We start from the raw sequence: 25,702 nt of genomic DNA on the forward strand, positions 1-25,702 counted from the left end.
CCTGCTTGCAGCAGAGAATAAAATTACGTAGTTCGGATATATATTAGACAGTCCTATTCAACCTTCTCTTTTGTTTACAAGGTAGATTATAAACCTCAGTGGTACAGGCCAGTGGAGCAGTAACCCCAGGGCTGCTGGCTGAGTGTGAGTGTGAACAGATCCCAAGTGAAAGGAAGCACAGAGGTACTCACCTGTAAGATAGGCTGTGAGTGGAAGCTGGTGAAGGGGTTTCTGGAAAACATAAAAATGAGTTTGTGAGATAATCCATGAACTAGAGAAGAGATTCAGGTATACTGGAGGTCAGGGCAAAGGAAGTGGGGATCAAAGGTTTTCAGTAATATATGTTAGGTTTAGGGGCTAATGGCAAGTGAAAAGCTCACAAATCACCTAGCAGTGTCTCATACAGGAGCTTTCCTCTTCCTTTCATGAGTTTGGGGGCCAGGATCCATCCCAGCCTTGACGTGCCCTAATGTATCCGTGCCTTGATTTTGCCTCTAAGATGGAGATTACCAGAAAGCATGACTAAAGGCAAAGGGTTATTAAATTGGCTAGGAGTGACATCAGCAAAAATGGTGGAGTAAGCACCTCCAAAAATTCTCTCTCTAAAAGGAATGAGGAAATTGTCAGAATCAACTTTTTCAGAACTCTGGAAATTAACAAAGAGCTTGCAGCAATCTGAGGAATGTTTATTCCAGAAAAATAGCTGAATGTGGGTAAGAACAGTGAGCTTTGTGGCATTTTAACTTGCCCTATTCCCATTTCTCCTTCAGCTCCATGGCAGCCTTGAAAAGCAACCTGGCAGTCACTACAGGGGATGGAACAGGGTTGGAGCTCTTTCAAAGCCGCATTCCCAGAGAACTGTCATCACTGACCTGTCAAGTGGTTCACTGGAGACTCCACTTGCAAGGCTGCCTCTGTTTGACCTGACTTGGAGCCCAAACTCACCAGGACTTGGAGCTTAGAGTTCACCAAGTGTGAAATGCCTTTTCCCCAGAAGTGTTGGTGGCAAACAATAAGAGACACCTGTTTAGGATGCCTGAGGAGGTGAATATCAATAGGGCAAACAACAGACTAACCAAAAAGTATAAAAGGAAAAGCTGGGGAATGAGTTGTCCGTGGGGACTTTGGAAAGCAACACACATTTTTGGAAATCTAGGGCAAGTGTATGCACAGGACTGTGTGCACACTCAGGAAAAAACTGAAAAGGCCCTAAGCTCTCATCTGGTGCTTACCTTGAGAACATACAAGCAAGAAGTGAAGGCTAAGACACAGCTGTCAACTGCCTGGAGGACTGTTGAAAGTGCAGCCTCACACACACACAGTCCCTGAGCAAAGACTGAGAGACTCACTGGCTCCAGATGTTTAAGGAAATCTTTGTCCAATCACTAGCTGACCACTAAGCTAACTGAACAGAGACTTCAGTGGCCACACATGACAAAGAATATGGATTTTACAAAATTAGTTTAGGGGCCGGCTCTGTGGCCGAGTGGTTAAGTTCGCGTGCTCCGCTGCGGCGGCCCAGGGTTCGGATCCTGGCGCGCGGACATGGCACCGCTCATTAGGCCACGTTGAGGCGGCATCCCACATCCCACAGCTGGAAGGACTTGCAACTAAGACATACAACTGTTTACGGGGGTGGGGGTGGGGGGGGGCGGGTGGTTTGGGGAGGTAAAAGCAGGGAAAAAAAAAGATTGGCAACAGTTGTTAGCCCAGGTGCAAATCTTTAAAAAAAAAAAATTAGTTTAAAAAAGTCAAATAACAAGGGCCGGCCTGGTGGCATAGTGGTTAAGTTCACACATTCTGCTTCGGCCGCCCAGGGTTGGCTGGTTTGGATCCTGGGTGTGGACTTACGCACCGCTTGTCAAGCCATGCTGTGGTAGGCGTCCCACATATAAAGTGGAGGAAGATGGGCACGGATGTTAGCTCAGGACCAGTCTTCCTCAGCAAAAAGAGGAGGATTGGCAGCAGATGTTAGCTTGGGGTTAATCTTCCTCAAAAAAAAACCCAACTTACCTACTATCCAGACAAAAAAACTTTAAAAAAAAAGTCAAACAACAACAAACAGCAACAACAACAAGCCCTGGGGAGGGGGAAGAATCTGATTCCTAGAGTTGCCACATTATATTATTTTAAATGTTCAGTTTTCAACAAAAAATTACAAGGCATGCAAAGAAACAAGGAAGTATGATTGATAAAGGAAAAAAGCAATCAATAGAAACTGTCTTTGAGGACACCCAGACATTGGACTTTCTAGATTAAGACTCTAAGTCAGCTGTTTTAAGTATGTTCCGAAAACTAAAGGAAACCATGTCTAAAGCACTAAAGGACAGCACGAAAATGGAGTCTCAACAAATAGAGAATACTAATAAAGAAAATTATATTAAAAAGAACCAAATAGGGCTGGCCTGGTGGCACAGCGGTTAAGTGCGCATGTTCTGCTTTGGCGGCCTGGGGTTCGCCGGTTTGGATCTTGGGTGCGGACATGGAACCACTTGGCTAGCCATGCTGTGGTAGGCATCCCACACATAAAGTAGAGGAAGATGGGCATGGATGTTAGCTCAGGGCCAGGCTTCCTCAGCAAAAAGAGGAGGATTGGCAGCAGTTAGCTTAGGGCTAATCTTCCTCAAAAAAAAAAAAAGAAAAGAAAAGAAATAACAAATGTTGGAGAGGATATGGAGAAAAGGGAACCTTCCTATACTGCTGGTGGGAATGCAAACTAGTACAGCCACTGTGGAAAACAGTATGGAGATTCCTCAAAAAATTAAAAACAGAAATACCATATGATACGGCTATTCTACTTCTGGGTATTTATCCAAAGAAAACAAAAACATAAATTTGAAGAGATATATGCACCCCTATGTTTATTGTAGCATTATTTACAATAGCCAAGACTTGGAAACAATCTAAGTGCTCATCCACAGATGAATTGATAAACAAAATGTGGTATATATATATAATGGACTACTACTCAGTCATAAAAAAGATGAAATCTTGCCATTTGCAACAACATAGATGGACCTCGAGGGTATTATGCTAAGCGAAATAAGTCAGATGGAGAAAGCCAAATACCATTACATTTTCACTCATATGTGGAAGATAACAACAACAAACACACACAGAGATACAGAGAACAGATTGGTGGTTACCAGAAGTGAAGGACAGGAGGGTGAAAAGCGTAAAGGGGCACATTTTTATGGTGACAAACAGCAGCTAGACTTTTGGGAGTGAACACGAAGTAGTCTATACAGAAGTTGAAATATAATGTACACTTGAATTTTTTTGGGGCGGGGGGAGGTGAGGAAGATTGGCCCTGAGCTAACATCTGTGCCAGTCTTCCTCTATTTTGTATGTGGGATGCCGCCACAGCATGGCTTGATGAGCCATGTGTAGGTCTGCGCCCAGGATCCAAACCCACAAACTCCTGGCCACCAAAGCAGAGTGAGCGAACTTAACCACTATGCCACCAGGCTGGCCCCCCAACTTGAAATTTATATAATAGTATAAACCAATGTGACCTCAATAAAAAAATTAAAAAGAATGCCTCTTGTGAAAGAAAGAAAAATCCTCTCTGGTAAGTCTTCTCTGTGGAATGACAAATGTTCTAGAAAACAGTAACAGTTCTGAAAAGAAACAAGACTGCCTTCTCAGTGCAGTAGGCAGCGCATCAGTCTCATAAGAAGAAAGAAACAAGAACTTAAGTGGGTGGAACCAAAATATTTCTTTTCTGGAATATTTTTATGTTTAATACACAGTGAAGAAGCCACATATACCCTTCAGGCTAACATAATTACAGCATCTAGTTAAGCTTCCTTTTAAGCCTAACTTCTACTGCCACCTTGTGGCAATTTAAAAAATCCAAGTCAATTATTTTACTCAAAAGTTATCCTCCCTCTCCTGACCAGAGGCTTTCAGTGACTTTCTATTGCTCGACTTTTTATTTTCCCCTTATCAGTTTGAGAACAGAAATATCATTATTTGAAAAGTAGTAACATATGTCTGGATACCTGGAATCACTGTGTGGTAACAAACAAAGTAAAATGGCATTACAGTCATGCAACACATAATGACGTTTTGGTCAACAACTGACTGCATATAGGATGGTGCTCTCATAAGATTAGTACCATATAGCCTAGGTGTGTGGTAGGCCATTCCATTTTATGATGTTCACATAACGATGAAATCACCTAATAACGCATTTCTCAGAACATATCCCCATCAAGTGATGTGTATATTACGTACAGAAAAGCAGAAATCTCATATCTGCACAGAATATGTTGGTTCTTGACTTTTTTTTTTTTTTTTTTTTTTTTTTCTGGGGAACGTTTGCCCTGAGCTAACATCTTTGCCAATCTTCCTCTATTTTGTATGTGGGTCACCACCACACCATGACTGATGAGTGGTGTAAGCCCAGGATCCAAACCTGTGAACGAACATAGGCCCCTGAAGTGGAGCATGCCACAGTTAACCATTACTGGGCCAGCCCCTCTGACACCTTTTTTCCCCTCTCACCAGTAAAAGAGTCTCTGGGAGTGCTCCTTCCCTGCAGGCCTCTGGCTCCCTGATGGACAAATAATAAACATCAATTAGTAAATATATACTGATTTTCTGGCTTACATATTCCTTATTATTTCTCTATATCTACACATTGAAGCATACTGTGTTCTCCCAGAGTGATCCAAGAAGGATCCACACTTTATTACTTCCAAAATAAACATGAGGGACACTGTTAATTTAGTCCTTGAACACTTTCACCATTTTCACCCCATTCATCCTCAGTGTCAGCTTCTAACATCAGGTCTGCACTGCCAACAGAAAAGAGAGTCCAAGAAAGGCATCAGATAATTTATGCCAAAACCAATGTAAGTTTAATATTCTTGTAAGTTTAAATAATGTAAGTTTTAAAAATGTAAGTTTAAAATGCTTTCATTTAGCATTGGAAATCTCAATCTGGAAAGAGAAGGTAAATATGACTTACCTGTCCCAAGCTACCAAAGCCAGCCACTCTGTAAGGGATAGACTCCACTGAGGAGGACCGGCTGTATAAGGTGAGACAAAAGGAAACAAACAAACCAACCTGATGTTAAACTTTTACATAGACCTACATAGATCTAAAGTCTCCTCAGTCCCTATCTCAGCCACACCAAGATTTCTTTCACCTTCTAGCTTTTTTTTTTTTTGAGAAAGATCAGCCCTGAGCTAACATCTGCCACCAATCCTCCTCTTTTTGCTGAGGAAGACTGGCCCTGAGCTAACATCCATGCTCATCTTCCTCTACTTTATATGTGGGACGTCTACCACAGCATGGCTTGACAAGCAGTGCCTAGGTCCGCACCCAGGATCCGAACCAGTGAACCCCGGGCCACCAAAGCAGAACATGCGAACTTAACAACTGCACCACCAGGCTGGCCCCTTTCATCTTCCAACTTTTGCCAACAGTTTTAATGTTGCTGTGTAGGCTCTCAACTCACCTGACCACTTGGCTGCTCTGCTGAGAACTGGGTCGTGGAGTAACTGAAAAAGAAGAGAGTGCAGAATGGAAAGTGACCACCAATGGTGTGGTCTGCCTTGCCAAGCCAATCTGTTGCAAGTGGGTATCTGATTATATGATCTTTTCATATCATACGTAAGAGTAGGAAAATCACATTATAGTCTCTGAGAGGAAACCATTTTCCATATGGGAAAAGGATATTTATTCATCTCACACAGATATTTGGGCAAAAAATGTTCTTTACCTGACTGTGACGGGGAAGTAATACCCACTGGTCGGGGTGTAGTTGATCTGCAAGGGAAAAAAGAAAAGAGGTAGTTCTAATATCTATAAGCAGAAGTTAAGTGCCACCTTAGAGGATAAATCAGATCATTGTTTTTAGAAACAATAGTTTCCTCTCTGAGCACAAATTGCTTACTATCATGTAGTATAGGTGTCACCCCAAAATATGGAGGGAAAGATTCCACATGAGACTCCTTGGTTCTCCAGCTCCCTAAGTGAAAACTTCTCCACTTCTCTATTCCTTGCAATAGGAGAAGTTTCCAAGTCCTCCTTTCTTCCTTCCCTCAGTGCATTACCAAATAGTCTCAACTTTACATCTGTCTATCCATCTGTCCATCCATTCACACATCCACCATTCCCTCACTCCCTCCATCCCCTCATCCATCTATCCAACAAGCATTTATTTAGTGCTTGTACATCCTAGATCCTGACATTACAAAGATAACTGGAATATGGGTCCTATTTTTGAGAGGCTCACAGGCTAGTGGGAGAGACAAATAAGAAAAATAAAGCAATGTTTAGGTGTTATAATAGGTATATCAGAAGTACCGAAGTATCAAATGACACTAGACTGTAACTTCTTTGAGTGCAGAGGCCATGTCTTTTTAATCCATCAATACAGGGCTGATATTAAAAATATTTAACAATTCATAGGGTACAGACATTACCAATTAGAATAACTGGTGATGCACACTCAGAACCTAACATAGTACCTGATAAACAGTAGGCACTTAATGAATATTTATTGAATAAATGAATAATAGAACATCTAACTCTGTCTAATGAAGTCTTTTTTTTTAATTTTTATTTTTTTAGGATTTCATATTTCAAATTTGTATACATTACATCATGTTCACCACCTGAACACTAATTGTAGTGTGAAGTCTTGACAGAGGAAATGACATGTGAGTCAAATTTTGAAGTAGGAGTAGGATTTCATAAGGGGATGGTCAAGAGTGAGCATTACATTCAAGATTTTTACTTCAGCACTTTTCAGTGAGTAACTCTTTCTTGGAGAAGTGAAAGATAAATTCATCAACCACTTTCTCCACCTCAGAGCCCACTCAGGAGTTACAGCCAAGAGTCAAGAAAGAACAGAAACTGTCAAAGAGGGCTAGTATGGGGCCTGATAAAACTGACCTGCTTCCTTGGTACCAACTTGGAGATTCCTGTAGGTGAAAAAAATGGGAGTGAAGGAAGCTGCAGCTCAAGGGTCCTAATCAGTGGATCTTACTTGTGAGATAACTAAGCTGCAATGTCCTCTCATTGTGGTTGCTAAGATTCCCAGTAGGAGGAAAAACAGCGACAGTATTTCCTTAGGAAACTATTAGCTTTGGGGGATTAAAATTTTAGTTCCTCCTCACAATAACACATTGGGAATTCTGTAGACTGATACATGTGGGGAAATATGGAGAGTCTATCGGAAAGAAAGAAAAATGACAGGATTGCAATGTGCTAGAATAGTTACAACAGTAAGATCAATAGGAACATTATATGAACACAAAGAAGATTCCTAGGAAGAGAGAAACGTCTAGGAAATAGAGTTTGAGGAGAGGAAGGGTCCTGAGATTCTTGAAGAGAAATTTTAAGTTACAAAAGATGTTTCTTCTATAAGAGAGCTTCCCAAATGGTAAGTTGTGACTCACTGATGTTCAAGAATGGGTTACCAGTGTGCTAAATATTAATCCTTTCAGCCCTCCAAGGTCGTCTGTGGCCTGGTCCATTTACTACAGTGTGCTTGTTGTACAGATATTATCAGTTATCCGTGCCATGATGCGAAAAAGTTAGGCAACACTATCCTATACAGTCAGCTAGATAGATGGGAAAAGTAGGAGAGAAATAGTAAGGGAAATCTACTTTATTCACCTTTAAGATGGCTAGGTATTTCTTCAGTTCTCCATTCTCCTTCCTTAAGACTGACAGCTCTCTAGGCAAAAGATGGAAACAATCAGTTCCAGCAGGTCAGTGGGATAAAAAACCTTATTTTTATTATTATAAACATCTAGTTAACGCATATGGAGAGATGCCTGCACTATACAAAGTATTTCTGTCAGAGATCTAGTGATTCAGGGGGACAACGGCAGGATTTTCATGGTGAGAAGCATCAGGTGGACGAAATAAGGAGTCAGGTGATATGGTTTCAGAGGTGTCTACATAGAATTCCATTTCCACTCCATCTACACCCCTGGCCTGCTGATGTCTGAAAATTTCCATCAAGAATCCCACCTTTTAGGTTAAGATTTCCAAAGCACACCCTCCCAGAGGTAACATTTTAAATGCTCTCTCAAATCTTTATCACTGTGAGAAGGCTATGTCCAATTTCTTGAGTGAAGAAGCAGTTTTTGATAGGGGGAAGGCAAAGAGGAAAGCTATAAAGTAAGGAGGGCCCCTTTGAGGAAAGAAAGAGAAAAATAAAATGGAGATTGAGGGGACCAAAAACTCTATTACCTGATTTGCCCAAAACAAACATAAACACATATGCAGCAATTTTCAGGCTTTGTATCATAAGGAAATAAGGGCTACAGCTTCTCTGAAAGGAAAAAAGCTCTCTGGTGATTTGATTTGTCACTTACTTGTCCTGGCTGGTCACAGTTTGCTGTGCCTCCTGCACGGCTGCTTCTAACTTTGTAATTCTATGCTTATAAAAGGCGATAAGGAGATCTGTTTGTTTCTTCTGGAAACTCCACACCTGCTGGGGAAAAACAGGTCTTTGACATACACCCCCCCCCAGCTCATTTCGCCTTACTTCTGGCAACAAAGGGAAATCCATCAAGTCATACTTTATTACTGATCATCTTCTTCTGGAGCATCTGGCCTAATTCTCGACTCCCCAAAACTAGAGGATTCAACACAGGGGAAAGCCAAAACTTTTCATTTCCAGGACAATGGCTTCCTAACTTCTTAATGAGAATGTTTTGACATAGTAGAATGGGCCTTTAAAAATATAATCCTCGCTTCTCAACAAACAATGGATCATTGAAGAAATTAAAGAAGAAATCAAATATTATCTGGAGACAAATGAAAATGAGAACACGACATACCAAATCATTTGGGATGCAGCAAAAGCAGTCCTAAGAGGGAAATTCATCGCAATACAGGCTCACCTCACTAAACAAGAAAAAGCTCACGTAAGCAACCTCAAACGACACCTAACGGAACTAGAAAAAGAAGAACAAACAAAGCCCAGAGTCAGTAGAAGGAGGGAAATAATAAAAATAAGAGCAGAAATAAACGATATTGAAACAAAAAAGACAATAGAAAGGATCAATGAAACAAAGAGTTGGTTCTTCGAAAGAATTAACAAAATTGACAAACCCCTAGCCAGACTCACCAAGAAAAGAAGAGAGAAAGCGCAAATTAATAAAATCAGGAATGACAGAGGAGAAATCACAACAGATACCAATGAAATACAAGAGATCATAAGAGAATACTATGAAAAACTATATGCCAACAAATTGAACAACTTGGAAGAAATGGACAAATTCCTAGACTCCTACAATCTCCCCAAACTGAATCAGGAAGAAATGGAGAATCTGAATAGACCAATCACAAGTAAGGAAATAGAAACGGTAATCAAAAACCTCCCCAAAAACAAGAGTCCAGGACCAGACGGCTTCTCTGGAGAATTCTACCAAACATTCAAAGAAGACTTAATACCTATTCTCCTCAAACTGTTCCAGAAAATTAAGAAAGATGGAGAACTCCCTAACACATTCTATGAAGCCAACATCACTCTGATCCCCAAACCTGACAAGGACAACACAAAGAAGGAGAACTACAGGCCGATATCACTGATGAACATAGATGCAAAAATCCTCAACAAAATTTTGGCAAACCGATTACAGCAATACATCAAAAAGATTATACACCATGATCAAGTGGGATTTATACCAGGGACACAGGGATGGTTCAACATCCGCAAGTCAATCAACGTGATACACTACATCAACAAAATGAAAAACAAAAACCACATGATCATCTCAATAGACGCAGAGAAAGCATTCGACAAGATCCAACACCCATTTATGATAAAAATATAATCTTTCGGGGCTGGCCCCATGGCCAAGTGGTTAAGTTCGCGCGCTCCGCTGCAGGCGGCCCAGTGTTTCGTTGGTTCGAATCCTGGGTGCAGACATGGCACTGCTCGTCGGACCACGCTGAGGTGGCGTCCCACATGCCACAACTAGAAGGACCCACAATGAAGAATATACAACTGTGTACTGGGGGGCTTTGGGGAGAAAAAGGAAAAAAATAAAATCTTTAAAAAATATATATACATAATTTTTCATGTTGAGCAAAAAGAGTAACACCCAAAACACTTTTTCAAGCTTAGAATTGGTTCTGATCCGACTTCTCTACTATTAGTTTAGACTCAGCTTCCACATTGCTGGCTACTACACAACCCTGTAACCAATTTACTTTCCCTAACATACTCACACAGAGACAGCTGTAAGCTGTTTATGCTGCTATGATAAAGGGCAAAAAGGCACAGATTCCTGAATTTTATTTCTGGGCACAGACAAATAATTTTATCTTTTGCTTTACTTTACCATTTGATAGACAGATGTGCCTATCATGGGATCACTGAGTCAGATCAAAAGTTAATATTTAGAAAGTGTTTTGGCTTTGTCAGGCTCTATTTTTGAATACACAGCAGTATTTATGTCTCATCTGCTTCCTCCCTATTCAGACTATAAACCTTTTGTCTAAGGTCCTTCCCTAGATCTTGGTACTTTTGTCATAAACTTTTCATTCTCATCTAATTTGCAAGTTGTTTTTTCCACCTTACTACAGAATTGTACTTAACAGTTTATACAATCTCTGAACTCTTCCCTTTCTTCTCAAATGCAAACTAAACTAGTTCTAGATGGATAAGAATTCATTGTAGTCTATTTTATTTTTTTTTAAAGTTATTTTCAATAAAAACAAAACATGTTCATTTTAGGAAATTTGAACAGTGCAGAAACAGAAAAAAAAATCACTCAGAATCCTGAGAGTTACCTAAAATGGTGCGGGGATTGGGGAGCAATAGATATTATAGATAGATATAATATATAGCCAAGAAACAGTATCCCAAACATCCTAACCTACTCTTGGGATCAGTCTGTGGTAAAATTAAGTTAGTATCAGGCTAGAGCCAAGAAAACCCAAATTCCGCCCTAGAGTAGTTCTCCCTTTGAGACCACCAAGGGTCACATATGCACGGAACAGACCCCACTGTGGAACTCCAGGGCGCCAGACTGGAGTACTGGAAGGCCTTTTGCCTAAACAGGCCTACTTTGCCTACTGACTCCAAAAAACTCAAACCCAAATCTCAGACCTGACCATCCCAAGAAGAAGAAAAACCAACCCAAAAAATAACCACTGGCACAAAGTGTTGGAGGAGAGGAACAAGTGGTTTTGTCCAATGCTAGAGTACCAACATTTAGCCTATTTCAAATACATCCACCAAAGAAGATTTTAAATCCTAACTTAGTAACAAATCTCAAAAACTCATTATTCTCTCTCATTTATATCCTTCAACCTTATAAAAAGGTGGGCTTCTTTCTTTTTCTAAAGAAGGACAAATTTTGCTCTTTTTTAAAAAATTGGGATTATTTTGTTAATATAATCACACAGAGCAGATAATAATAAAAGTAGTTCTGTTGCTAACACTAAACACTTTCCGGATAACACCAAGTGTTATTTATTTTATTGGAACAATATATGAAAATAGCTGCTTCTAGACCTAGATTCCTTTCCTACATTCCTTTCCTATACTAGGACCGGGTAAAGGTATTATGATCTTCATGCTCTGGATTCTCAGTCATTTTGGAATTGAAACATGGAACATAATTTTTATTTTATTTACTGAAGAGCTTTTAAAACTCCAGTTCTGAATTAGTCTAGTTAACGGCAAGAGGCTGGAGAAAGCAATGGAGAAACCACTGAAAGATCCTGAGAGAGGCACCGTAATGGAAGCAAAGGGGGAGCTCAGTAGTTTATTAGGACAAGACTTAAGATATTTAGGTCCAGCGTGGGGTGTGCATTTTACTGCTTTATTTTTTAAAAAGGGTTTTGTTTATAAAAGTAATACATACTTTGGAAATGAACACTAGCTTGATGGATTGTTTCTTTTGTACTAATGAATGGCTTTCCTGATTCTTATTTTTAAATGTCAGAGTTTTTTCAGTTGAAGATTTATATTCCCGTGCAATTTTAATGCTTTGAACATTTGTAAAGGAGTTGCTAAGTCTTAGAAATTTACTTTAAAGGTTCATTTTTACTTTAAAAGTTCACTATCTCCCTTTGGCACTCAAAACTGATTAGTTTGCCTTATCTATCTTTTGTGAAACTGACTCCCTTGTTCCATAATATCTAAAGGTCTTAGTATGTTTGAATTATATCTCAAGATAATCGTATAGTTGAGAAAAGAAATTTCTCTTTACAGAAGTAGTCCAGCTAAAATAAATGAGAAAGGAATGACAGAACTAAAATATGAACATTTTGTAACTCCTAGAGAATTAACAGATCTATGTAAAGTTCATCAACGGCTACCATCACACAAAACAAGAGACAGAAGACCATTACGTAACTCTTGGTGGAACACAATGCTGCTATAAAGTAGTCTTGCCTCCCACCTCCCAATCAAATGATTCTGATTAAGCCTAAATCTAACTAGTAACCTAGAGGAAATATAGAGCACAGATGAGCATACTAAATGATACCATGGGGATACAATGAACAAAAGCCACACTGTGAACAACTCTCTAGGACAAAAGACCATTTTCTTCAACAATAATAAGAAAAAGAAATGAGAGGAAATTTATAGTTTAAAAGAAATTTAAGAGACATAACAATCAACTGAACTATATAGACCCTACTGAAACCCATCTCAAATACAGTTTTAAAATAATTATGAGACAACTGGGGAAATGTGAATGCTAACTGATTATTTGATAATATTAGGGAATTATTATTTTAGCATAACATGGATTTAAGAAGAGAGTACCCATCTTTTAGAGATATACTCTGAAATATTTACAGATTGAAATGACATACTATCTGGGTTTGGCTTCAAAATAATCTAAATGGGGTGGCAGGAGATATAGATGAAGGAAGATTGGCCATGAGCTGATAACTGGTGAAGCAAGGTGATGGATACATGAAACTGGAAATGCTAAGATAAATAGTATGGCTTCTTGTCCTTTAGCAGCTCTTCACTGTATAGTAGAGGAGACATTCAGACATGTGAACCAATAAATAAAATACAAGGTGATAAGTAGAACAGAAGAAGTATGCATAAAGTATAGAAATAATGATTAAGAGGTAACTATTCAGTCTTCAGAGTATGGAAGTCAGGCGTTCCAGGCACAGAGGTACGAAACTATACGGTGTATAAAAGAACTGCAAAGAACTAAATCTATGTTATAGATTAGGTAACAAGTAACCTTATGTTGGTACATGAGATGTGAGGTGGTACTTATAGATGAGAATGGAGAGGTAAGGAGGAACCAGATCATTAAGGGAACTAAGTGTCACTTTGAAGTCTGAAACTTAAGTGATGAGAAGCCACCAAAGGGTTTTGAAAAGGCAGTTATACGTTCAGATTTGTAACTGAAATGGATTATTGTGGTGATCACAGAGAATAGATTTGAGCAAAAAAGAGCCCTAAAAATTCTTCCTTATCAAAAGCAATTGGAGGACTGTTAAGATGTCAGGGGTACCCACTCTGAATGAGAGAACCTCAGCAGCCCACCGGCATGCATTAAGTTTTGGGTTACAGAGTTTGTGATCAGAGTGACATAACCTCTCACACTGGCTTAAGGTTCCTCAACCTGCTCAGTAGTGATAAAGAATTCGACTACAGGGGCCAGCTGGGTGGCACAGTGGTTAAGTTCGCACCTTCCGCTTCGGCGGCCTGGGGTTTGCCGGTTCGGATCCTGGGTGTGGACATGGCACTGCCTGGCAAGCCAGGATGTGGTAGACATTCCGCATATAAAGTGGAGGAAGACGGGCACGGATGTTAGCTCAGGGCCAGTCTTCCTTAGCAAAAAGAGGAGGATTGGCAGCAGATGTTAGCTCAGGGCTAATCTTCCTCAAAAAGAAAAAAAGATCTTGACTACACTCTTTCAGAAGTCCCAGATTAGCTTTTTCTTTTAGATACAATAATCTTCAACTAAATAAAACCTTTCTTTAAAGGCAGCATTGATTATCACAGTTGTTCAATTTTTTAACTCAAGTGAGGGATGGAGAACTGGTCTGATCTATTGATGAGTTCAGGTCTTGATGTGAGTTTATTCAAATGTGTATATGGTAGTTATTTATGTATATGCTGGCAAAACATATGACTTCAAAGTCAGCAAACTACTGACAAGGGCCAGCTGCCTGTTTCAGTAAATAAAGTTTAATTGGAATATAGCCATGCCCATCTGTTTACATACTGCCTATGGTTGCTTCTGTGCTACAACAGCAGAGATGAGTAGCTGCAACAGAGACTGTATGGGTCGCAAAGCCTAAAATATTTACTGGGCCTTTAAGAAAAGTTTGTCAATCCCAACACTAAATTTATGAAAATCTCTCTATATATATCCATTTGTGTCTTCTCTGAACTTGCCTTTCTTTGTGGATGTATATCTTTCCCACTTTTTCTCTCAATCTCTCCTTTCTACTTCTTATTCTGTTTGGTTTCCTATCCTGTCTGTTCTTCCCTATTTGTATGTATTTAATGGACATTTATGTTACTTGTTCTTAATTTAAAGTGGATAGGCCCAACAGAACGGGAGAAATTGTACTGGAATATATAAAGAACTCTTTTTTTTTTTTTTTTTTGAGGAAGATTAGCCCTGAACTAACTACTGCCAGTCCTCCTCTTTTTTGCTGAGGAAGCCTGGCCCTGAGCTAACATCTGTGCCCATCTTCCTCTGCTTTATATGTGGGACGCCCACCACAGCATGACATGCCAAGTGGTGCCATGTCCACACCTAGGATCGGAACCAGCGAACTCCAGGCCGCCGAAAAGTGGAACGTGCGAACTTAACCGCTGCGCCACCAGGCCAGCCCTCAACAAGTTAAACATAAGAGTTATCATTGGACCCAGTCATTCAACTCCTACATATATATCCAACAGAAATGAAAATACATGTCTACACAAAAACTTGTACACAAATGTTCATAGCAGCATTGTTTGTGACAGCCAAACAGTGGAAACAACTGAAATGTCCCTCAACTGGTGGATGGATACATGAAATGTATATCCATCTATGTAATAGAGTATTATTTGGTCATAAAAAGGAATGAAGTACTAATGAAGTTCTAATATACACTACAATGTGGATGAACCTTGAAAACATTATGCTCAGAGAAAGCAGTCAGTCACAAAAGATCATACATTGTATTAATCCATATTTATGAAATGTCCAGAATAAGCAAACCTATAGGGATAGGAAGTAAATTAGCAATTGCCTAGGGCTAGGGAGGATAGAGAGCATTTAGGAAGTGCCTGCTAATGGGTATAAGCGTTTCTTTTTAGGGTGATAACAATGTTCTAAAGTTAGGTAGTAGTGATCTACAATTATGTGAATATACTAAAAGCACTGAATTGCACACTTTAAGGGATGAATTTGGTATGTAAAGTACATGTCAATAAAACTGTTATTAAAAAAGTAGATGGGATATTTTATACTTCCCTTTCAAAACAAGTTAAAAAGTACAAATTTATTTTTACTTGTGTGGTCACTAATTAATTTCCTGCAGGTTTGTGACCTTCCATAATCTACTGAGTTTTCCACATTATTCTTTAAACTAATATAGTACTTTACAGCTTTCAGAATGCTTTCACAAACATTATCTCATTGGATCTTTATGAGAACTATGATGAGTACTATTATTTCACATTACACGTGAGGGAGTATGAATAGTTCAAAGAAACGAAGTTACAAGCCAGCAGGCAGATGTAGTCTTGAGATTTCTACTCCAACAGTTTTCCCAGTATTATCACTTTACCATACTTCACATATATTAAGGGAAAAAGTTCAGTGGGGAAGGTTGTTCTATTCATTCTTTCAAAGAGTATTTATTGAATCCTTCTATGTTCCAGTACTGTGTCAGGAGCTGATATATAAGATGAATAAGATTGATACTGTTCCTGTCCTCATAGGAGGATGTAGAAAAGCAAACAGAAAATTCTAACATAATATAGAAATATGGTGTTATACATGTTATATCCATGTATATGTTTGGGGACAAGAATGTTCCAGACAGATGGAACAGCATGTACAAAGGCCCAGAAGCAATAGAGAAAATTATGTATATAAATAATTAAAATAGATTCAGTCTGTCTGTATTATAGTTGCAGGGAGGTGGGGATAAGAGATGAGACTGAAGCGCTAAACTGGGACCAAAGCATATTTGGCCTCATAGGCCATCCTACAGGGTTGGACTTTATCCTCAGAGCAATGGTTGTATTCAGTGGTTTTAAATAGAGAAATAACATGATCATATTTATATTGAGAATGACTCTCTGGCTTCAATATGGAGAACTGATATGAAAAGGAAAGACTGGAGGTCAAAAGATCTGCTAGGAAGCTAATGAAGTAATCCAGATGGGAAACTATGGTGGACTGAATTAGGAGGTTGGAGATAAAGCAGAGAGATTCAAGTATTTGAGAGAGACAGAACTAATATGACTTAATAATGGATTGGATAGCCATCCATTGGTTTGCAATGGATGGCTAAACCATCCTAACTGGTTTCCCTGCAAAGAGAAGAAGAAATTAAGAACGACTCCTAGATTTTTGGTTTGGTCATTATGTGGATAGTGATTATCATTCATCATGATAGAAACAGGAAGAGTAGCCTGTTTTCCTATGTGTATGTGGGAGGTGGGCAGGGTGGAGGGGTGTTAAGAATAACAGAGGTCAGCCCCATGGCTAAGTGGTTAAGTTCGCGCGCTCCACTTTGGCAGCCCAGGGTTTTGCCAATTGGAATCCTGGGCGCGGACATGGTACCACTCATCAAGCCATGCTGAGGCAGCATCCCACATGCCACAACTAGAAGGACCCACAACTAAAAACACACAACCATGTACTGGGGGGCTTATGGGGAGAAAAATAAAAAAATAAAATCTTAAAAAAAAATGAGTTCAGTTTGGGACATGTAGAATTAGTGAATTGGGACAAGTTTGCAAATGGATATATGGCTCTGAAGTGAGAGAGAGAGTGCTCATTCACTCAGCAAAGATGTACTGAGTGCCTCCTATGTGGCAAAACTATGATCATTGTAGCAGGTACAACAATGAACAAAACAAAGTTGTTCCCTGCCTCTATGGAGCTTAGAGTCTATGGAGCATATAACAAACACCACTAAAAAAATTGCAATTTACCCAAGTATTATTAAGGAAACAAATAGGTTGCTATCAGAGAGAACAAAGGGGGAGACCAAATTTAGATATAGTGGGACAGAGAAGACTCCTCTGAGGTGACATTTAAGCTGAGATCTTTACTGGAGATAATAGGTTTGGAAGTCATCCTTATGTTGATGATAACCGAAGCATGGGAGTGGATGAGATTATCCATGGAGAGTATAAAAAGGAAGGAAAGTATCTAGAATGGAATGCTGAGAAATATAACTCTTTTTTTCTAGGAAGATAAGCCCCGAGCTAACTGCTGCCAATCCTCCTCTTTTTGCTGAGGAAGACTGGCCCTGACCCAACATCCATTCCCATCTTCCTCTACTTTATATGTGGGACGCCAACCACAGCATGGCATGCCAAGCGATGCCATGTCTGCACCGGGATCCGAACCAGTGAACCTTGGACTGCTGAAGTGGAACATGTGCACTTAACCACTGCACCACCGGGCTGGCCCCGAAATATAACTATTTAAGAGATGGACAGAAGAGGAACACAAAAAGGGAACAGAAGTTGGTTAGGGTAGCAAAAGAAAGAATATTTTAAGGAGGAGAGAGTGAGCCTCAAATGCTACTGAGAAATCAAATACAACAAGAACAAAAAAAAGTATCCATTGGACTTGATAACAAGGAGGGTGCTGATATCCTTAGCAAGAGAGGTTTCAGTGAGACAGTCTAAAGCTGCAGAGAGCTGAGGAGAGGCTTGGGAAGTGAAGAAGTAGACTGAGTGCAGACACACACCCATGGGTGTACGCCAATGCAGTTCTCTTTCTTAAGACCCTACTCACCGTACTCCTGTGAGGGTCACCAACAAGCTGCAGGTTGCCAAATCCAGCTGACCTTCCTGTGCCCTCATCTTCAACTCTCAACAGTGTTTGACCCAGTTGATTATTTCTTCCTTCTTGAACCCTCTTCCTTTCCTGGTTTCTGTGACACCACGCTCTCCTTGTTTTCACCTCTCTCATTACTGCTCTTTGCTAACCTTTCCTCTTCCTCTACCTGATCACTAGATATTGAAGGGACTCTTTCCTGGGTGATCTCTAGTCCCGAGGCTTTAAAACTATCTATATCCTGATGAGTTCCATACTTTTATCTCCGTCCTTGACCTATGTCCTGAGCTCCAGAATGGTAAATGTATCTGCCTTCGTGAATTCTCCTCCTGGATTTCTAATAAGCATCTATAACCTAATATGTCCAAAATGGTATTTTCCCTCAAAATAGTCTTCCCAGTCTTGGTAAAGGATACAATCATCCCACTCAACTGTTCATGATGAAAACCCAGACATCTTCCTTCACTCCTCTCTTTTTCTCATCTTCCACATCCAAATCAACAGCAGTTCTACTAGTTTTTCCTAGAAAACACATCTCAGATTTAACTCTCCCTCTCCATTTCTATTGCCACCACTTTAGCCCAAGCAGTCTTGCTCAGATTTCTCCCATGGCATCCTAACTGGTTTCCCTGATTCTACTCTCAACGACTCTGTGGTCTACTCTCCATTCAGCAGCCACATTCTCTTTTAAAATTATATATCAGATGATGTCATTTCCTTGCTTAAAATTCTTTAACAGCGTCCCACTGCACTTAGAAGAAAATCTGAATTCTTTACCATGGCCTACAAGTCCCTATATGATCAAGCCTCTCTCTCTGATCTTACCATGAATCATTCCTCCCTCCCTTCCTCCCAGCCTTAATGTGCATTCATTCACTTAAACATTTCTAAGCACCTAATCTGTGCCAGGTACCAGTTAGGCATTGGGCAATGCAAAGATGATACCTGCCTTTGAAAAGCTCACAATTTAGTGAGAGAAACAGACGTATGAACAAATAAATTAAAACACTTTCACGGAGTTAAGTACTTCTGCAGAGTTAAGAGCAAGGTGGGATAGGAGTACAAAGGACAGAGTAAAAATCTATAGGAATCAGGGAAGATTTTACCAAAGAAGGAACAATTATCAGCATGCATTTGAAAGATGGCTAGTTGTGGGTAAGGGTGTAGTCTACGACCTAGGAATAGAAGAAAGCGAAACAGGTCCATATGGGACTCTCCAATCCCCAAAGATACTTAGATAGTTTTACCTAGTGGTGAGTTAAGAATTCAAAATGGGGGCCGGCCCAGTGGCACAGCGGTTAAGTGCGCATGTTTCCCTTTGGTGGCCTGGGGTTCACCGGTTCGGATCCCCGGTGTGGACATGGCACCACTTGGCAAGCCATGCTGTGGCAGGCATCCCACATATAAAGTAGAGGAGGATGGGCACGGATGTTAGCTCAGGGCCAGTCTTCCTTAGCAAAAAGAGAAGGATTGGCAGCAGATGTTAGCTCAGGGCTAATCTTCCTCAAAAAAAAAAGAATTCACAATGGGCAGTTTGATCAACTACTGGTCATAAAGTAGTACAGTAGAAAAATATCTTGTCAGGTCATTACAAAGATTGGGGATGATTAAAACACTAATGGATATTTAGATCAGCATTCCATTCATTCAACAATTTTTTGAGTGTCCGCTACACATTAAGAACTATCCCAAGAGCTGGGTAGACAACCATAAACAAAACCGACCAATTCTCTGCCTTCATGGAGCTTACATTCCAGTGCAGCATTCAGACAACAAACAAATATATTATGCTAGAGATAAGAGCTATGATGAAAAATAAAGCAGGGTGAGAAGTAGAGAGTGTTGGGGCTACGATTTGAGATATGAGAGTCAATGAAGGTCTGACTGATGAAAGAAAATTTGAGCTGAAGCCTGAATGAGGCAATCCAGGTATTACTTGGATCAGTTATTCAACTTCACAGATTAGGAAAACACATTTTCAGACATTGCTGACTTCACCAAACTAGCCCTTCACTTAGTGATGATTAACTGACCCTTTCCATTTACTTTATCTTGATTATTACACCATGTGTAATTGGTCCCATGATTAGGCAGGTTAAGATTCAGACTGCATATAATTTCTCTACCGATTATTAACTAACCCTGGGTTTAGTTATTAACCAAAGGTCTGCTCTTTCTCTTGTTCATGTGACCTTGTTTACATTTGTCCTTGAATCTCAGCTGGATTTTATCTCCCCATAATGTTAAGTAGTATCTCAAATATGATGGCTCACCCAAGCAGCTAAAAGCAGGATGCAGCCAAAACCTTAATTTCCCTTCCTCTATCTCCAGAGTTAGGATTGAGGAGTGAGACATCAAAGAAAAATTAAATCTACTGTTTTCAGCCAGAAAATGGCTATGGATCATCTTTATATTTAGGAAAGGGATACTCTCCTAAGAATGAGAAGTAAGAATAGAAGGAGAACTGTGATAAAATCTCAAGAAACATGCCAAGATAGGAATCACCTGAGGCCATGCGATATAATCTCAGTGGGGAACTGGAGAGTGGAAGGGAAAAACCAAAGTTTTTACAATTTGGGAGCTCTCTCAAATGGTTGTCCTGCCTTCTTTCCGCCTTCTTCTACATTCCTATTGCTCCCGACCAAATCAATGGTATGCCAACATATGATGCATCAGGAAAAGACAAATATTTTATAAAATTCAGGTAACTAATTATGAACACTAAATGAAGAATTAAATATATATGCATTACTAAGAAAGGCTATTAAAAAATGAGAATGGGGAACAAGAAACCCCTTCGTGAACTTAGGTGTATAAGTCAAAGGTTGAGCGTTAGACCACTAAACCTATTGTTTGCAGGGTCAGGCGTATATATTCAGAGCGATTTTTAGAAGATCCATTACTCTGCAGAGAAAGATGATAAAGCTCCCTAGAACCTTCTCTATTCTTAAAAATTACTTAGCAAAACTAGGAAGTACAAGGCAAGATGTCAGCTACATAGTGGTTTTTACAGCCTATCACAGATTCTGGGTCAGTAAAAAGTTAACTGTTCAGATTTGTATCATCCGAGAAGAAAGCAAATAGAGCAGCCAATTTCTCTCCATTGTGTGCAAATACCGTGTAAACAGAATCTTTGATAAAGAAAAATAAGATGCAATCAGACTTTCCTGGAGGATAAGATTTTCCTCACTTTTGTTTCTCATACCTGAGCGATGTGATTAAAATACTGCAAAGCTGTCTCCACAGGGCTTTTGAAATACATCTTCTCCTGAGGTTTCAGCTATGAAGAGAGTAAGACAAACAATGACCATATCCACAAAGGAATGAAATAAAATACTGGCAAATATGGCAAGGGATGTGCCACCCTCTCTAGAGCATCTGGTACTATTTCACTGTGCCAAGTAGGAAGGCGATCACCCTAGGAGATGCAGACTATGTGTCCTAACTCTCCTTACCTTCCGGTCCTGTACCAGCAGCCACAAATAATTCTTCTATCTATTTTTCACCCTTTTCATTCAACTGCTCTCTGCAAGTTTTGTTTGTTCTTTTTCTTTTCTTTCTTTCTTTTTTAAAAATTCAGTGTTTAGTCACTCATCAACTGTACTTCCTGTATACTTCCTACAGGCCAGGAACGGGATAAGATGGTTTGCGGCAGGGAGAGAAAAACTTACGTTATCAGAAAGAGCCAGATGCTTGCAGGCAGTTCCACAAACAGCACATTTTTCTGGGAGGGAAAAGAAAAAAAACATTTGATTCTCATGGGCACAAGGTTAGAGTTTCCTAAAGTACACGGTGATAGTCAAGCAAGCTAGCAAGAGAAGAGGAAAAGAGGGCTTACTGAAATGAGAATATCATTGTGCTATAGAAGGTCATCACTTGAGCTCTGTTCTCTAAATCAGTACTTCCAAACTAGCATGTTGATGACAAGCAAGGCTTTAACACTGTACCCATGTCTCCCTTTCTTTTTTAAAATTCTCAATTTTCTTCTGCAGGTGAGGGACAGTTCTAACTGCCCAGCAGAAGTAGTGGAGTACATTTACAAGAATAGTAGGAAGAGTAAAAGAGTATCCATGATCTCAACTTTAAGTAACTCGTTTTTTATCCTATCTACCTGACCGCAGGTATGCATTAGGTACTACAAGAAACTCCCCAATTATCCCTGCCCTGTTCTCACTTTGCTAATATCTCTGGGATCTTGCTTTGAAGCTCTGCTACTTTCATTCCCTAATTAACCCAATCTGAAAGATGAGAAAATTAAAATTCCTAATCTTTCCTTGTAAATTGAAATTTTAGTAGTGGTGCTCGTTATTAATTAAGATAAAAGCTGTGTCAGGAGAAACATCACATGACATATGCTTCACAGAGACAAACCACTCCAAAGTGAGCTGCTGTTACCATAGTAAATAGCTTTGTTACATTAGCAGATAACTTAAAAGGGTCATGAGATTCATATAGAGAAAAAGACTTCTCCAGAGGCGACCTAACCCTGACTCTTCTCTGCTTGGGGACTAAACATTTTTCCCACTCTTTCCTCTGTATTATTGCCAGAGTGAGCTAGCAAGTGCAAGTCATTCTTCCATTTAAGAAAAACACCAAAGAAAATTCCACAGCTCTCCATCACCTGCAGGATAAAGTTCAGGTTCTTTAGCCTGGTATATAGAGCCTTCCATCCTCTCTAGCCTCATCTCTCACCATTTCCTACCTTATTCTTTATGCTCTACCAATCCCAACAATGTATAGTGCCCTGCACTATGGTTTTATGATGTGATATGTGTTTATATATGCTGTTCTCTTAAACTAGAATGATCTTCCCTGCCTTGTTCACTTGGCAAACTCTAGTTTATTATTCAACACTCTAGCGAAGCAATACCTCTTCTATGAAATCTTCCCTGATCAAAGCACCCTATCTCAAATCCCTCTTTTGGGCCATTTCCATACCTCGTAAATATTTTAGCATTAAAAAAAAGCAACTTAAATTCAAGTCTCATTTCTAAGACTTAGCAGTGAGAACTTGGTCAAATCACTTATCCTATCTGAACCAGTTCCTCATCTATAAAATGAGTCTGCTAATAACTACCGCCTGGAATTGTGGTAAGGATTCATAAAATTGTACAAGTGAAAATACTTTTTAAACTGTAATGGTATCACCACCACCACCACCATCATCATCATCATCATTTCTAATCAAATTGATTTCACAGGCTAGACCACTTCCCATTAGAAATGACTCTCATTATCAACTAAACTTTCCCCTATTCCTGTTCATTATTCTTATTTTCTCTCTTTTCTCTAATCAGTCTGATAACCTTGTGGCTTTCCCTGCAACGGGCTTCAAAACACTAACAAGTACCTTTTGGTGCTCAAGTAATAGATACCATTTGCTCAATCATTCTTTATTAATGGATTCCTCCAGTTTCCATAATCAACAGTTTCCTACTCTATCCACACCACCTTAGGCCTACTAAGTTTTTTTCCCCAAGTTACACAGAAAAATGGTTGATTACTATTTCCAGGTTAAAAACATTTTTGCCTCAATCTAAAAACAGTTAAGTCACTCACCCAGAGTCACACACTTTTTACAGAAAATATGGCCACAGCTGGTAACAAAGAAATGGGCTCCATCTTTTCGGAAACACTGGTTGCAGTGAAACCAATCCATTCTGGAGCAGATAAAGAGAAAGAGTATAATTAATAGCTCTTCAAAAATCTATGTAACAACGTGTGCTTAGCTTCTGTCATCTTTTTCTCTTTTTTTTTAAGATTTGATTTTTTCGTTTTTCTCCCAAAGCCCCCAGATACACAGTTGTGTATTTTTAGTTGTGGGTCCTTCTAGTTGTGGCATGTGGGATGCCGCCTCAGCATGGCTTGATGAGTGGTGCCATGTCCACACACAAGATTCGAACCAGCAAAACCCTGGGCCACCAAAGTGGAGCGTGTGAACTTAACTACTTGGCCATGGGGCTGGCCCCAACTTCTGCCATCTTGAGATGTGAGCATATTATTGTGGGTATTCCAATTGGTTGTAAGGAAATATATACACCTTTGAAGCGACAAAAGCAGACTGCAGACTACGTTATACCATGTTTTAAGAAGAAAGAAAAAAAAAATATATATATATAGTAAAGTAACAGGACAATGACAAGATTTTTTTGAGCGGTGAGATTATGGCTGTGTGTGTATGTGCTGCCTTTACACTTTTCTTGTTTTCCAAGTTTTCCAGATTAATTTATGTATCAGTTAGCTATTAGAAAAACAATCTCAAAAAAGAGAACTATCCATTTCTTTCCTAACAGCTTCCTGTGATCCGGCAAGATGGAGAGAGGAGGAGGTGGCAGACCAGACGTAGAAGATCACATATTAGCCACCTGGGACACATTTTATCTACGGGGAAACACGGTTTGTGACTGACAATGTTGTCTCAGCTTGTGCAACTTTCCTTCGACTCCACAGAAACTCAGAATCAGAGAACTGGAAGGGGCCTTGAAAATCATTCAACTTTTTGTTCAATCCCATCATTTTTCAAAAGATATATCTAATGTTCACTGACAATCAATGACCTGCCCAGAGTTCCATCTTTAGTTAGTGGTAGCTCTGGGATTAGAACCCAAGTCTCCTGATTCCTGTGTAAAGTTTTTGCTACCACGTTAGTTAAGCCTTTGTGTCAGGCATGGCAACCATACATCCTATATTTTCTGCCAATACTCATTCCATATAATTTGTTAAATACATAACTATGTAAATATGACTTTCTAAGACTTTGAAATGAAATTGACATATCAAAAATACAGAACTGAGCTGATACATACTGAGCTGTAATTAGTTCATACGTTTAATGAATTCCTGTTTAATTTCACAAATATACTATTTAAGAATATAATATTTATTAGTTTGATCTCTTTTAAAATTAAATTGGGAAAATAAAACAGAAGGTCATTTTATTTCCCCGCCTAAGTCTTTTCTTTAAAAAAAGTTTTTAAGTGGCGTATGGAGCGGTTCGCTGAAAGAATGCTGGCTAGTTTGCACCACATTTCAACACGTTTGTCACATAAGGCAAGATTCACGATAAAAACTTCCTGAACAACCAGTTCAATGCAAACGCATTACACCGTGAGAGCCGCGAGCTTCACATTTCTATTCGTTGCTCACGATACAGCAACTTCCACCAGGAAGTGAGGCTAAAGAACCACTGAAAATGCCCCTCATCTATGCCCTGGTTTGTTTAGGGGCAGCAAATGTTTCATTCAAATGGCAGGTGAGCCCCTCACAAGAAGGGCAGTGGTGAGGGCGAGATTCGCCTGGTTTCTAGGGGAGAGGGGGAACTTAGAGTCTCAAATTACCAATACTTTTCTAGCTACCTTCCCTACCCGCTTGGCCGCCGTGATCCCAGAGGGTCCCGGATCTCATCGAAATCATCCACTTCTCCTCACAACAAGCTGGAAATGGCGGGAAAATACACCGCGCGCCCGGCCCCAGGGAGAGACAAGAGGCTGGGCGTGGCCGCGACGGCGCGTGAGAGGCGTGGGCGGGGCCTAGAGGTGTGCTGAGCGCATGCGCGGGGCCCGGACGCCCCGGCGTGCGCCAGGCGTGGGCGGGGCCCGCGGCCACGTGCTGGGGGAAAGGGTGGGGCTCCAAGCGGGAGAGGCAAGGGTGCTTCTACTTAATAGTCCCGGAAAATGTAATATCTTGTTTAAAATTGGGAACGCTTAAGGAATGT

General features: G+C 39.9%; 1 protein-coding gene across 4 annotated transcripts in view; it reads right to left on the reverse strand.

Annotated features, from left to right (window-relative positions):
* Positions 1–25,449, reverse strand: part of RNF212B (ring finger protein 212B) — a 28,917-nt gene extending 3,468 nt beyond the window's left edge. For 2 of the 4 annotated variants that reach the window (XM_046655052.1, XM_046655049.1), the window contains exons 1-12: positions 25,353–25,449; positions 23,548–23,648; positions 21,660–21,712; positions 21,194–21,268; positions 8,344–8,462; positions 7,637–7,697; positions 6,911–6,939; positions 5,733–5,779; positions 5,469–5,511; positions 4,976–5,036; positions 4,510–4,558; positions 192–231 (exon numbers count right to left, since the gene is read on the reverse strand). In XM_046655052.1, coding sequence (XP_046511008.1) covers positions 192–231; positions 4,510–4,558; positions 4,976–5,036; positions 5,469–5,511; positions 5,733–5,779; positions 6,911–6,939; positions 7,637–7,697; positions 8,344–8,462; positions 21,194–21,268; positions 21,660–21,712; positions 23,548–23,647 — 677 coding nt within the window. In that variant the 5' untranslated portion in view covers position 23,648; positions 25,353–25,449. Of the gene's footprint in view, positions 1–191; positions 232–4,509; positions 4,559–4,975; positions 5,037–5,468; positions 5,512–5,732; positions 5,780–6,910; positions 6,940–7,636; positions 7,698–8,343; positions 8,463–21,193; positions 21,269–21,659; positions 21,713–23,547; positions 23,649–25,343 lie in introns of all 4 variants that reach the window. The other 2 variants (XM_046655051.1, XM_046655050.1) reach the window with 2 other exon arrangements.
* Positions 25,450–25,702: the final 253 nt, after the last annotated feature.

Source organism: Equus quagga, chromosome 2, assembly GCF_021613505.1.
Source record: "Equus quagga isolate Etosha38 chromosome 2, UCLA_HA_Equagga_1.0, whole genome shotgun sequence".
Taxonomy (NCBI): domain Eukaryota; kingdom Metazoa; phylum Chordata; class Mammalia; order Perissodactyla; family Equidae; genus Equus; species Equus quagga.